The sequence below is a fragment of the Augochlora pura genome, chromosome 5, assembly GCF_028453695.1.
Source record: "Augochlora pura isolate Apur16 chromosome 5, APUR_v2.2.1, whole genome shotgun sequence".
NCBI classification, from domain to species: Eukaryota; Metazoa; Arthropoda; class Insecta; order Hymenoptera; family Halictidae; genus Augochlora; species Augochlora pura.
Genome location: NC_135776.1, coordinates 257,890 through 270,137, shown reverse-complemented (window position 1 = coordinate 270,137; position 12,248 = coordinate 257,890). Strand labels below are relative to the sequence as shown.

The following is a 12,248-nucleotide window of genomic DNA, read 5'->3' as shown; positions in this document are numbered from 1 at the left end:
CGTGTGCGCCGGTGTGGACGTGTCGTTACAATTAACCGGGGATTCCCAGCGATTCGATTGCCAACCAAACGAAAGTATACGACGTGTTCGCGCTTATCTGTCAACCGGGAAAGACCGACCGACACGGGTGGACTCTCGGCCGTTCGCTCAATGGCAGCGTGACGCGTGTACGAATTTACGACTTCCGGCTGCGATGCACCGCTGCTGACTCACGCATTTATGCTCAACGTCGCGATCTCTCGTCGAGATTATGCCGCCGCCGTAGCCGGTGTCGATAATTCGCCAATTCTTCCGAGACTTTTCGGGATAAATCGGCGAAGACAATGGAGAGAGAGAGAGAGAGAGAGATAGATCCTAGAGAAATCCGGGATGCTTTCATTGTCTGCTATTTACTCGTCTGGGGACGCATCGCAAGAAAATAAGGGGAAAACGTGCAAAGAAAAAGGAAGAGATAAAGAAAGAATCGTCTCTGCGCCAATCGCTGAACCTATCTCGCCCCCCCCCCCCCCCTCTCTCTCTCTCTCTCTCTCTCTTGGTCTTTTCCTCCGTTGCAATCCTCCGCGCTCTCTTGGCAGGCTCTCGAGATGCCACGTAGCGCGTGTACACCGCGAAAGAGCGTAGCGTTGATAATTAAACGCGAGCTTTTTGCCGTGACGTCATTTTCATTGATGCCGACGAGGCGGAGGACGCGGCGACGGTGCGGAAGCGGGGAGCCAGCGGCGGGGGTCGCGTAGGGACGGCACGTCGACGACGAGCAGCCCCCTAGGTGGCTGGGGTTGTGGGTCGACGTACTATGCGGACGAAGTCGTCGAGAATCGCGTAGTGCTGTTTTGCGGGGGGGAGACGCGGGGCGGGTTGCGGCGGCTTTTCCGCAGACTTTCGATGAGGAACAGAGAGAACTTACAAAGCTGACGATGGGACGAGAGAGAGAGAGAGAGAGAATGGCGTGCAAGTGTGTATGTGTGGCGGCGGTGGTGGAAACGATAGCCGTGTATGCCGTTGACGGTGGTGGTGGTGGTGGTGGTGGTGATGGTGGCCATGGTGGTGGTGACGGATAGTGGAGTGTAGGTCGGAGTGGAATGGTTAGCGGAAAGTGCGACGCCCGGCGTCTCGCCGCATCGATCCACCCCCACGACGTCTCTCTCTCTACCTGCTGTTCGCTTGCACGCGTACACTCTTGAACGCGGCATTCGCGCGCGCGCGAACACATCGAGAGAATCACAGACGCGGATCGGGATTCGTCTCGTCTCGTCTCGTCTCGTCTCGCGATGGGGTGTGTCCGATGCACCCCGTGTCCCGCGGAGGAATTTCTCGGCTCGCGATTAGGGCAACGATCGCGAGTCCTCGCCCGAGAGAACTCGCGGGAGCAGGCTTTCAAAGAAGGCGCTTTTTTTTATCGATCTGGGAATTCTCGGAATTTCCAGGTAGTTTCTTGCATCCTTTGCAATTACGTCTTTGGTTTCGGAACCGACCGCGACACGACAACTGCATTTTCGCAATGGTGCTGGATCAGCGCGTTGTATCGCAGTTGGGTTAACGGGTTAAGAAAGACGATCGCTGCGTCAGACAGACACACCCTGCACGCGTCCCTCGGAGCCCTCGGAGCCCTCGGAGCCCTCGGAGGCCTCGGGGTGGTCGGCGGGTAGGGCTCGGAGCACCGTTTCCACCTGGTTCGATTCGAGCGAGCGAGCGAGCGGTGGTGTAGGGCTCTCGCGATCGCATGACCTCCAGTGACCTCGCCCCTCGTAGGGCATACGATTGCCGGGGCACACCGCCGCCCTTTTCCTCTGTGCGTAGGCCAGCCACCCAACCAACTGTCCGACCAGCCAGCCGCCTCGCTTAGGTGCTAGCGAGAGAGACAGAGGAGTCCACGAACCTTCCCTGGCGGACTGCTGTCACGCCGATCCCTCTCTCTCTCTCTCTCTCTCTCTCACACACACACACACATCTCCGTCTCTTTCTCTCCCACCGCCCGATTCCTCTTCAACCCTCATCGCCGTTGTTCTCTCGTCCTTCCAGTCACCGGCGCTTCCTCCCCCTCCCCCGAGTCACTCGCGGCCCCAGCGACGCCATCCGCAGTGGCGGTGGTGGTAGCGGTAGCGGTAGCGGCAGCAGCAGCACCAGCAGCACTATACCACCGCTCCCACAACCACCCCGACGCCCCCGAAACTCTGCAAACTGAACGGACGCGTAATGAATGCGCTCTTGCCGAAGCTGTTTGCCCTGGTGGGAGGGAGAGGCGGAAAGAGAATCGTGCCACGCCGTAGGAAGAGGCGGCGAGAAAGAATTGGCAGAGGGTGGTAGCCGGCGGTGGCGATGGCGACGCCGGCTGCCGAGATACAGGGTGGACTGTCCTCTCTCGCTCCTCTGGTCCAGAGCGCCGCAGAAGCTGGAGAGAGGGGGTAGGAAGAGAAGGAGGTGGAAAAGGATGGTCATTGAACCCCTCAGCCTCCAGGATGTCCTGGAATAAGCTCGTCACAGGACCGGTCTTCGCGGCGCTCCTCTTCGGTCACACTATGCGAAAATCGTCTAGGGTGCGGGGGCTTGTTACTGCGGGCTGGCAGGAGATTCCTGCCTTTTCTTCGCTTCCCAGCGTAATTTGCTTTACATTTATCCGCGTAATACGCGTGAAATGCTTTTATTTCACTTAACCCTTTGCACTCGAGCGGTAATTTTACGTATATGAAATTGTTAAAAGTGTAACCGGTGTATGAGATCGCAGCACTCAATTTCATACGTTTTAAATGCATTTTGTCGTACAAAATGGAAATACTGTTAATCAGAAAAATTATTTTAGATTTGGAGTCAAAATGACATCCAGCGCCAAGAGTTAAAATATCTACCGTATAAATTCTATAGACAAAGGGAACTTCGAAATTTACCTTAACACTTTTATTAATTTTTAAGGAAACCCCTTTGAAGTCCTCAAAGTCCACGTCGCACATTTATTATCAAAATCTTATTGCTAGTCTTGCAAGCATTACCTGTTCTTTAAAGTACTAAATGAATGTTTTCAAACTTCGCTGCTGTTATAAAATGCGTTAAGAAGAGTCATTTAAATTGCTAAAGTTGTATTTGGTAGCGGAAACTCCTGAGGGCTGCAAACAGGACACAGTAATTCGCTCCTGGTACCCTTCTTTTCCCACCCCATCGCGCCCCGTCCCTCCGTTCGCCAACGACACCTGAGACCACACGATCTCCCTTCTCTCTTTCCTCTTCCCTGTTCTACACGCTCGCTCCCGTTGGCCCGTTTCTTTTTTTTTCCCCTTTGTCGTCCCAACGGACACGCGGAAACCTCGGGATATCGTCTCGATCTCGATTATTCGGGTAATGAGAATTCCGCGGTTATTTCGGGCTCGCCGCGACGCTTCCGCGAGGATCCCTCGTCACGGCTGAGGCTGGTCGTTGAACCTCGCCGCGGCTTCCGGCCGTTCTGAAAACGGGCATCGACGCGTCGGACCAGCCAAATGGCCGAGATTCGAAGGATCCTACGGACATCGAGACGTTCTCTCGACTGACTTCGATCGATTCCGGCCGACGAGACCTTCGAGCAAAGTCTGCAAGTATCGCCGCTCCGAATCGACGGTTTTTATCGCGGTGGCATCGAGACGGATCTCTCTCTCTCTCAATTTTTTTATTCACTCGCGGCTCTGCCAAACGAATAGGTGCTCCGAGAGCCAGGTTTATCGCTCCCCCGGTTCTCCGCGTGTCTTCCGAAGCGCGGCCGCATACCGGCACGGTATCAATACGGTCTGGTTCCCGCGAGCATAACGGATGACCCATAAACGGAGAAATCGGTTTAGACGCGCAGCATCGCTTGCCGGATCGATTCCTCTAATTAATCGATCGCTGAAGACGCATTAGTAACTCGTTGGCATTATGCGATTATGTTTGGCGAATCACGTGCATTTTTGCCTTCCGGCACGTTCCGTGCTACTTGAGTTCTTATTGTCTTTGAAATTGTATTAGGTAATAAAATTGAAGGAAACAGCCCACGCGTCGTGTGAGCTGCAGACCTCGGCACTACCGAGGCCGAAAGCCTCGGCCTATCATCTCTGCTGCACAATCGCAGATCGGTGCAAGGGATAAATAGAAATAGCGAGTACGCGTTCGGCCGCCGGTTTCGGGGGTTGGAAATTATTTTCGATACGGCACAGACGCCTCGCCTCGCCTCGTCTCGCGGCGTTTCATCCTTCGTCGGTCACTGACACCAGACACGGCTTCCAGCCGCGGCAAGAGAGGCGAGTGCACGCGAGCACGCCACAGCTCTATGTACCTATGCGGCTTCGACGACGTCTCGCGTGCAATCGGAATTTCATAGTCCGTTTAGCCGCGTTCCCACCGCAAGGACGTCGCGGACCGCGTCCGTCCCGTGCCACGGTGATTCGCGACCAATATTTCACACCGATGATAAGCTTCTTAACTTACCTGTTAACGTTTAATATTTTTCGTAAACTTATTATCCTTTCGATCATCAAGGTTCCGCGAAGATTCTATAAATTCAAGGAAATTTCCTATCCGCCGTAATTTTTGGATAAATCGAGGAATCAGGTGTGCAGTGCTCGCGAGTACAATAGTCGTAAAATAACCCAGGAAGCCCGGCCCGAAAATTGAACGGCCCAAAGTTGCGTTCAATTGGCTCGTCTACACCGTGTGTATCTCTGCGCAGGTTACTTATTGACCAGGGTCGAGAAAAAGATTGGCTCGCCGGAGAAACCGCTGTCCGATCTGGGCCTGATCTCGTATCGCAGCTATTGGAAGGACGTTCTACTGCAGTACCTCTGCAACTTCGGGGGCAAGGAACTCTCGGTCAAAGGTAACGCGCGCGCTGGTGGACCGGACGCCGGGTCGACGTTACCAGTCGTTCCGTTTACCCCGGGACCAAGATAACGAATGAACGATGTTGCAGATATCAGTAAGGAGATGGCGATCGACTCGTACGACATCGTCAGCACCCTCCAGGCCCTCGGTATGATGAAGTACTGGAAGGGCAAGCACATCATTCTCAAGAAACAGGTAGGCGTCCGTCGCGGCAGATGAAAACGAGCGAGCGAGCGAGCATCGCGACGCACAGTGGTTTGGAAATTCGATTCCGCGATGGAAATATTTTAGTTCGAGACGTTTGTCTCATCTATAAAAACGGAAAACATCTAAAAACATTTCAAGTATCGCGCACCGTTCTTTTTTTACACGGTAGACGCGTTCTAGAGAAAGGAGCCGTTGAAAACGTTTTTGACCGGGCGAAAAAGGACATCGAGCATATACAAAGAAAGATATTGGAGACCCGAATGCGTCTGGGAAATTAGTGTAGACCCAAGTAACGGGTCCTTAACACGCCAACGGAAGTAAGTTTTCCAAGCGCGCTAAGCATCGTAACGAAATCGGGCGAAAAGGAAATCGAATTTACTCCTTCGCGAAACCGCGTTGAATCGAATTCGCGCAGAGAAAGAGAACACCGTGTAAAAGCAGAATGGGACGTCGGTGTTAAACGGAAAGAAATTGAATGTTGGCCGTGGAACGCCGGTTGGACCACTGCGCGACGCGACGCAGCGCCGCGCGCGAGACAGAGAAGGACCGTTGGGAGAACCGTTGAAATGATTTTCAGGACGTGATCGACGACTACAAGGAGAGGGTGAAGAGACGGGGGCCCGTCTACAAAGAGATCGATCCGGAGTGTCTGAAATGGAACCCCTTCCAGCAACCCAAGACGCCCTCCGCCTCGAACTAAGGTTTTGCGACGAGACGAGAGTAAGAACGGCCGGAATGACGTCGACGTCGACGTCTCGGTCCTCCTCCCCCGTCTTGGCCGAGTCTCGACCGAGGGCGGACGATCTGTCTCTCTCTTCTTCTTCTTCTTCTTCTTAGCCGACTCGGTCGCTCCTCCCCTCCGACTTGTTCCGCGCGCGCGAGATCGTCTCTCTCTCGCCCGACGAGAACTGTTCGTCGCTCGCGCGAGCAACGATCCGCGAAGCCAACAAAATTTCGCGAGGATCCATTGATTGTAGAAAATGTAGACCGACGAAACCGTAGGCCAGAGTTGGGCCGGAAAGTATTTCGGACGACGCTCAATGATTATAATTGGTTAGCTATAAACGGGATAAAAAGTGGTTACACGAAAAGTAATCCGACCAATGACGCGTGGTTGCAACCCAACGATCGATGTCGTTGATTTCGAACGACTTGTAATGGCTAACGAGTCATTGTCATTGATTGTGAATCCGAGTCGTGTTCGCCCATCCCATCGCTGTTTCGTCGACGCGAATCGAATGAGAATCGAACGAGAGTGTAACGAGAATCCTGGAGCATGCATGGGCCCCGATTGCCCCGAGGGGCACCGCGTTCGTACGCCTACCGTCACTGTCCGCGTAGTCAAGATAAATGTTCCCCGTTTCTCTCCGGCTTGCCGCTCCGAGGGCAAACAGTGCTCCGCCCACGCCTGCTCTAGATTCGGCCCATCCGAGCGTGTACAGAATCCTTTTAACAAAGTCGCTAAAGCCTCGGTCCTAGAGGAGGCCGATCGCGGCGGCGAAAAATCGCGGCGAAGCTCCTCTCGCGTTTCAAAGAGGGGTGGCGGCGGCGGCGGCGGCGGCGGGTGGGTGTCGGGAGACGTCTCGCGAGCGGCGATTGATCGGCACGTGTCTCGGCGTGGTCGTTGCACGAAACGCGGCAACCGGCAACAGAGTTTATTGATCGGACCCAGGGAGGTGCTCGCTGCAAGCCAGAGAAATTCAACGGAGCAAGAGAGGCGCCTCTCTCCGTCTCTCTGTCCTGGCTTCGCGCCGATTCGTTCGCCGTCCCGTCCGCCGCGCCGTTCGAAATAACTCGAAAACTATCGAGTCAAGGTTGAAACCGGACCACTCGTTTAAAACGCACGCACACGAAGATCGGCCGCCGCCGTTGGGGAACCGTTTTAAAGCGGCGACTGCGCGAAACCGACGCGCAGAGGATTTCGGCGAATGATCGCGGGCGCGTGTCGAACGTAAGCGCGCTGCTTACGCTGTGTTCCCACGTGCGTCCGGCCGAGAACGAGCCACGATCGCGAACGTCTAATTTCGTAAAATTTTCACCAATTTCTCGCCATCCGACGCAAACTCCTTCGATCGACGGGGTCCGAGGCGGAGCCGCGACAAATTAGCTCGCGTGGGAATGCGACTTAAGGAAACGATCGAACGAACGGACGTTACGCGGGGACCGACAGAAGAATTTCCTGTCTCCCGACCGTTCGGAAATGTAATATAGCACCGTCCCCCTACCCTCAATTCCACCGATTGGAATTCTTTTTCATCGTTTTTTAGTACCAAGACTTTCTACGTGTATAGGGTTAAATAAATACATTGAACGTTGATTCGAAGATTCTCTTTATTTCCATCGGATGACAGTCCAATCCTCGATACAACCATCTACTTACTCTCTCTCTCTCTCTCTCTCTCTCTCCCCTCTCGTCCTTACTCATTGCGAACTGCACGAACGAGTAGGCGAAACTTGCCGGCTTATTATAGGTTGAGAACACCTGAGTCGGTAGAAAGCAGAGGACGCCGTCAGCTATGAAATATTTTAGTCCAACAGAAACACATTCCCAGCATTTTTTATATCTTAATTATTTTATTTATTTAATAATATATACCAATGGACGTTCATTGCTTACAAGAACAAGAAAGTGACGAACGACGATGATTCGACTGAACAATATCTAAAGCCAGACACCTAATCCATACGTCTCTACGGCCAGGGCGGTTGAGAACCGTCGCGCAGTTATCATTACGCGAAAACAACTCGAGTTTCTCGCATGTTACATCGACGCGTTCCGAGACTCGTCAGATTATCGACGGCCAACATTCCGCGAGCTCAACGTTACACACGAGTGCGCGGTCGCTAAAAATTCTTCTTAGTTGGTTCTTCGTTTTATTTTTTCACGGGCACAATATCCAAGGGAAAAAGTTCGCTGATACGCGAATCGAAGACAATAATACTCCAGAATATTTTAGAAATTTTCAAAAGCATTCAAGGAGGAATCGGCGTGTAACAGCGATCGACGAAAGCTCCGAGATCGATTCGAAGCATCTTATCACTAGTTAATTAAATCTAGAGTCCCTTACCAGCTAATTCGACGGACGCGCGCGCGCGTCCGATAGGGTTCGGCGAGAGAGCTCTCATCGGGCGTTCCGCAGGTAGACGATTTAATTTCGCACCTTCGACCGACCGTCTATTTAAAGCAAATCGATTCGCCGGTGCCCGATTAATTAAACACAGGCTTATGTAAGTTTAATGTTCGAACGGCTCCAAGGAATTTCCCCAGAGCCCTCCGTTGCCGGTCGAGGCCACGCCGAGAGAAACCGAACGAAACGAAACGAAACGAAACGAGACCAGGTCGAGAACGCGACAACCGGTTCGGCGAACGCACACGTACACTCGGTCTCCGGTTTCATTTCGAACGCAAACGATGATTTCAAAATTCGTGCCCCGAGACGGAGGACCAGAGCCCATATGCCGCCGGATCATTTCAAACGGCTGTACAATTTAAGTTCGTCAGCCGCGCTCGGACACTGGGCGGCGTCGTCGCGCATACAGTTCGAGACCTGTCCGGCTCGTTGATACAGTTCTTTCTTCTCTACACGCTCCATTGATTCGTAATACCCCTATTTAAGTTCTTTTATCATCCGTTCTGGAGCATTGCGCTCCCGTTGCCCCCTCTCTCTCTCTCTCTCTCTCTCTCTCTCCGACTCGATTTGCTTTGTCAAACCACGTTTGGTCAGCCAACGACGATGGTCCCCCGCGTGCAACTATTTTCACAATCCGAATGGAGTTAGCCGAGCTGCGAACGGGGGCTCGATTCGACGAGTCGTCGCAAATCGAACTCGCGCCGTTTACGGGGCACGTGGCTCACTTCTTTCGGCAATCCGCGCGCGATCATTCTCGAGCTGCGAACGCTGCGACGGAATAACTCAGGGACCGCAAACGGACGGAACTACGGTCCAGTGGAATCTCGCAAACGGGCGAATAATTACGTTACACGGCGATCTCCGTTGCTTCCCTTTCCCTTTCCCTTTCGACTGGCACCGACACGCGACCCCACCGTAGCGCTATTATCCCATTTGTTCGCGACATTGCGACGGTTCATCTCTCTTACTTTCTTTCTCTCTCGCTCGCTCGCTCGCTCTCTTCCTCACTCTCCGTCGGGTCATTAGGAAGAGCAACGTTACAGCTGGAGCCGACAGCGCATCGGCATCATCGCGTTATCATCGACGTCGGGGCGCATCGACTGACAACGGGGCGCCAGTGTAATTTTGTTCGTCGATTAGCACTCGGACACGACAGACCTTTCTCACAAAAATATAACCGGCTACAGGCTGCGAATCGTTCATAGCTTTACTTATTATTAATTTTTATCGATAAATCGTTCGTAGTTTTACTTATTATTAATCTTCGTCGACAGATTCGTTATCGTCGGAAAGGGTATTAATATCTCTCTAAAGATTCGCTTTGATAAATCCTTCTCATTGTACATTTTAAAGGAATTCCTTCGCAATTCTGAACACTGCCGTTGTACATATATACTTGTTATCAAAATCTTGTTGCCAGTTTAGAAACTATAAGATATTTCTTAAAAAGTGAACTCATTCCTCCCCCATTCTAAGGGTGCAACAAAGAAAGCTCGACAGTGCAGACGACGTGACAAGTTAAAATAAATTGTTACTTCAAAGCAATTTTACCAAGTCGAAAACAACGTGACCGATAATATCGATTTCTTTTAAGAAAACGTTATCAAAAACAATATTGTGTAACCTAACGACGGACTAATCGATTTTTCAATGGACAAATAACACCACTAACCAACCCTTTGGTCATCTCGTGGATCGATCGAGACGGCTCAAAGGACACGGAGAGAGAAGAAGGGTAGAGAGGACTGGCCAAGGCGAGGAACATGTCTCCCGTAGAGGATCTACGTTTTTTGGTCGCGACGCGTTAAGGCAGCAGGGCACAGTCATATGAATTGCGCTCCAACAGGTGCCGGGTATCGAGATCACCAGAGCACCTGATGAAGTACAATTAACATGCAGCCTCCACAGTTGTTCCCAACCATCGTGACCCTCCGTCCTCTCTCTGTTTCGATATCGGCGTATCGGTATCCATTTGCGATCTCCCTTTCTCTCTCTCTCTCTCTCTCTATATATATATATATATATATATATATATGCATATGTATATATATACATATATATATATATTATTATATTTCTCCTCTCGCTCGAATCAGCGGATTGGGAACAGGAACTTGCACTCGTGCCGGAGAAAAACGATGTACCGGTTTCGCCGCAGTGCGCGCTACTTCAGGTACCTGACTGACTCGAAACTGGCACAGCCTGAAGTACCCGAGTAACGCGTGTCGCAAACGACACATGGTCACGTTGTTGCTCCCTGATCGATCCCCGACGACCCAGCTCCCCAGTCATCCATCGATCCGAACACCTGACGATCCCATCGCCTCCGCTCCGGACTGCTGCCTGCTCGGGTCTCGACGTCGATCTTAAAACTTTACGAACGTCAGCCTCCTCTTCGTCGTTCGTCGTTCGTCGCCGAGCCTTCGTGGAGCTCGATCGTGACCTTAACACAACCTTGATAAAACCTGATACAATCTTGACAAAACCTTGACAGAACCTTGACACAACGTCGGCGATTTCGCATACTCGTTTGAACCGCAATCGACAGGTGCGACGCGTCGCGAACATTTCACCGCGACTACGTTCTTATTAGTTAACTCTAGCCGGACGTACGTCGCGTGTCACTTGACATTATTATACGTGGGGCCTATACATGCGCCGTCCGATAAGGGTAGATAAGGGTAGAAATATTTGAAACATCGACGGACCTTTTTCTCCATCTCCCAAGCGAATAGTTTTTGTAGCTTCTTCTCTCTCGAGTTTTCCTTGCATTTCTAGTTCCAAGTGTTTCCTTTTTCATTACTAGACCGCGGATTTTCTGCGTTTATATGAAAAATGTGTAGACGATATCTAGGCAATTAAATTATACCGAGTCAATTAAAGCGATTGAATTTGGAAGATCCACAGCCCAATTAACCACATTCTCTCGTTTTAACAAACTGTTCGTCTCGTCGTCAAGTACAGTTATCAGTTACTCTGGTCGTATACAGTTCTCACAGTTCCGAATGCAATTGGTCTCGACTTGTTTTCGCCTTGAACTTTGCACGATGCCGATTACAGACAAACATCACGAACGAAAAGCTTCCTACAATTATCGCGAAATCGAATTCAAAACCATTTTGTGGCTACAATGTACGGACGATTAGGAATATGTTAACGAGGGCGAATGAGCTAAGCTGGGGCGATTTAACGAAGCGTGGACGAATTAGCTAAGCGGGAAGGTATATGTACATATTCCGAAGGAGAAGCCAGAAGCGAGCGGAAGAGAGGCGAATTCGACGAAATATTGTCGGATTCTCGTTGACGAAACGAGCGCGGAGGCGCGAACCGAGGTCGCGGCAATCAGCGCGCGGCGGTCGGCGCATCGTTGACATTGAAACTTCTGCCACTCTCGGTTGCCGGAGGTAAAGGAAAGTCTCCGGCCGTCCCCCCTTCTCTCTCTCTCTCTCTCTCTCTCTTTTTCTCTCACCGGTCTCGTCGTCCCACTGCCTTCTCTTTGGCCGTTGTTCGTCAACGAGCGACGATAATAGGCCGGGAACCGACGAAGGGAACGACGGTCGAGGGTTGCGGGGGCGAGGACCGAGATCCCGATGAATCAAAGCGAACCAGCCAGACAGACGAGCAGGGGAGGGGAGGAGTTAGGGGGCGAGAATAAGAGAGGCGAGAGAAGATAGAGAAGAACCGCTTGGTCCGAGATAAGGGGAAAGGATCGAATGGATCGTCGATGGAGGGGATAAAAGTAGCAACGAGGCTGGTGGGAGACAAGGTTGCGAAGAAACGTGGCGACGGCTAAGACCCAAGAGAGACGGCTTCCAAGCTGGCGACAAGAACTTCGCCCGGCTTTTCATCGCCACTTTCCCCTAGACTCTGTTCTCTATTAGGAATCGGCTCGCGAATGTCGGAACGTGCGATTCGCTTTACGAGCTCGCGTCGTCGTCGTGAGTCGCGGCCGGAATAACGACGCGACGACGTGCCAGTTTTGTCGATCGAAGGACAGGCGAAATCGAAGGATCCGAGAACAAAGATTATCTCATGGTAGATCGCACGCGTCCCATTTGTTGGTAGATGAGAGGAATAAAAATGTCTCAA

General features: G+C 51.9%; 1 protein-coding gene across 5 annotated transcripts in view; it reads left to right on the top strand.

Moving 5' to 3' along the window:
- The window catches only part of Chm (lysine acetyltransferase chameau), a 29,628-nt gene extending 22,285 nt beyond the window's left edge, over positions 1-7,343 (top strand). For 4 of the 5 annotated variants that reach the window (XM_078181520.1, XM_078181521.1, XM_078181522.1 and 1 more), the window contains exons 11-13: positions 4,670-4,816; positions 4,910-5,016; positions 5,606-7,343. In XM_078181520.1, the coding sequence (XP_078037646.1) occupies positions 4,670-4,816; positions 4,910-5,016; positions 5,606-5,728 (377 nt within the window). In that variant the 3' untranslated portion in view covers positions 5,729-7,343. Of the gene's footprint in view, positions 1-4,669; positions 4,817-4,909; positions 5,017-5,605 lie in introns of those variants that run through there. The other variant, XM_078181523.1, reaches the window with a different exon arrangement.
- The last annotated feature ends 4,905 nt before the right edge of the window (positions 7,344-12,248 follow it).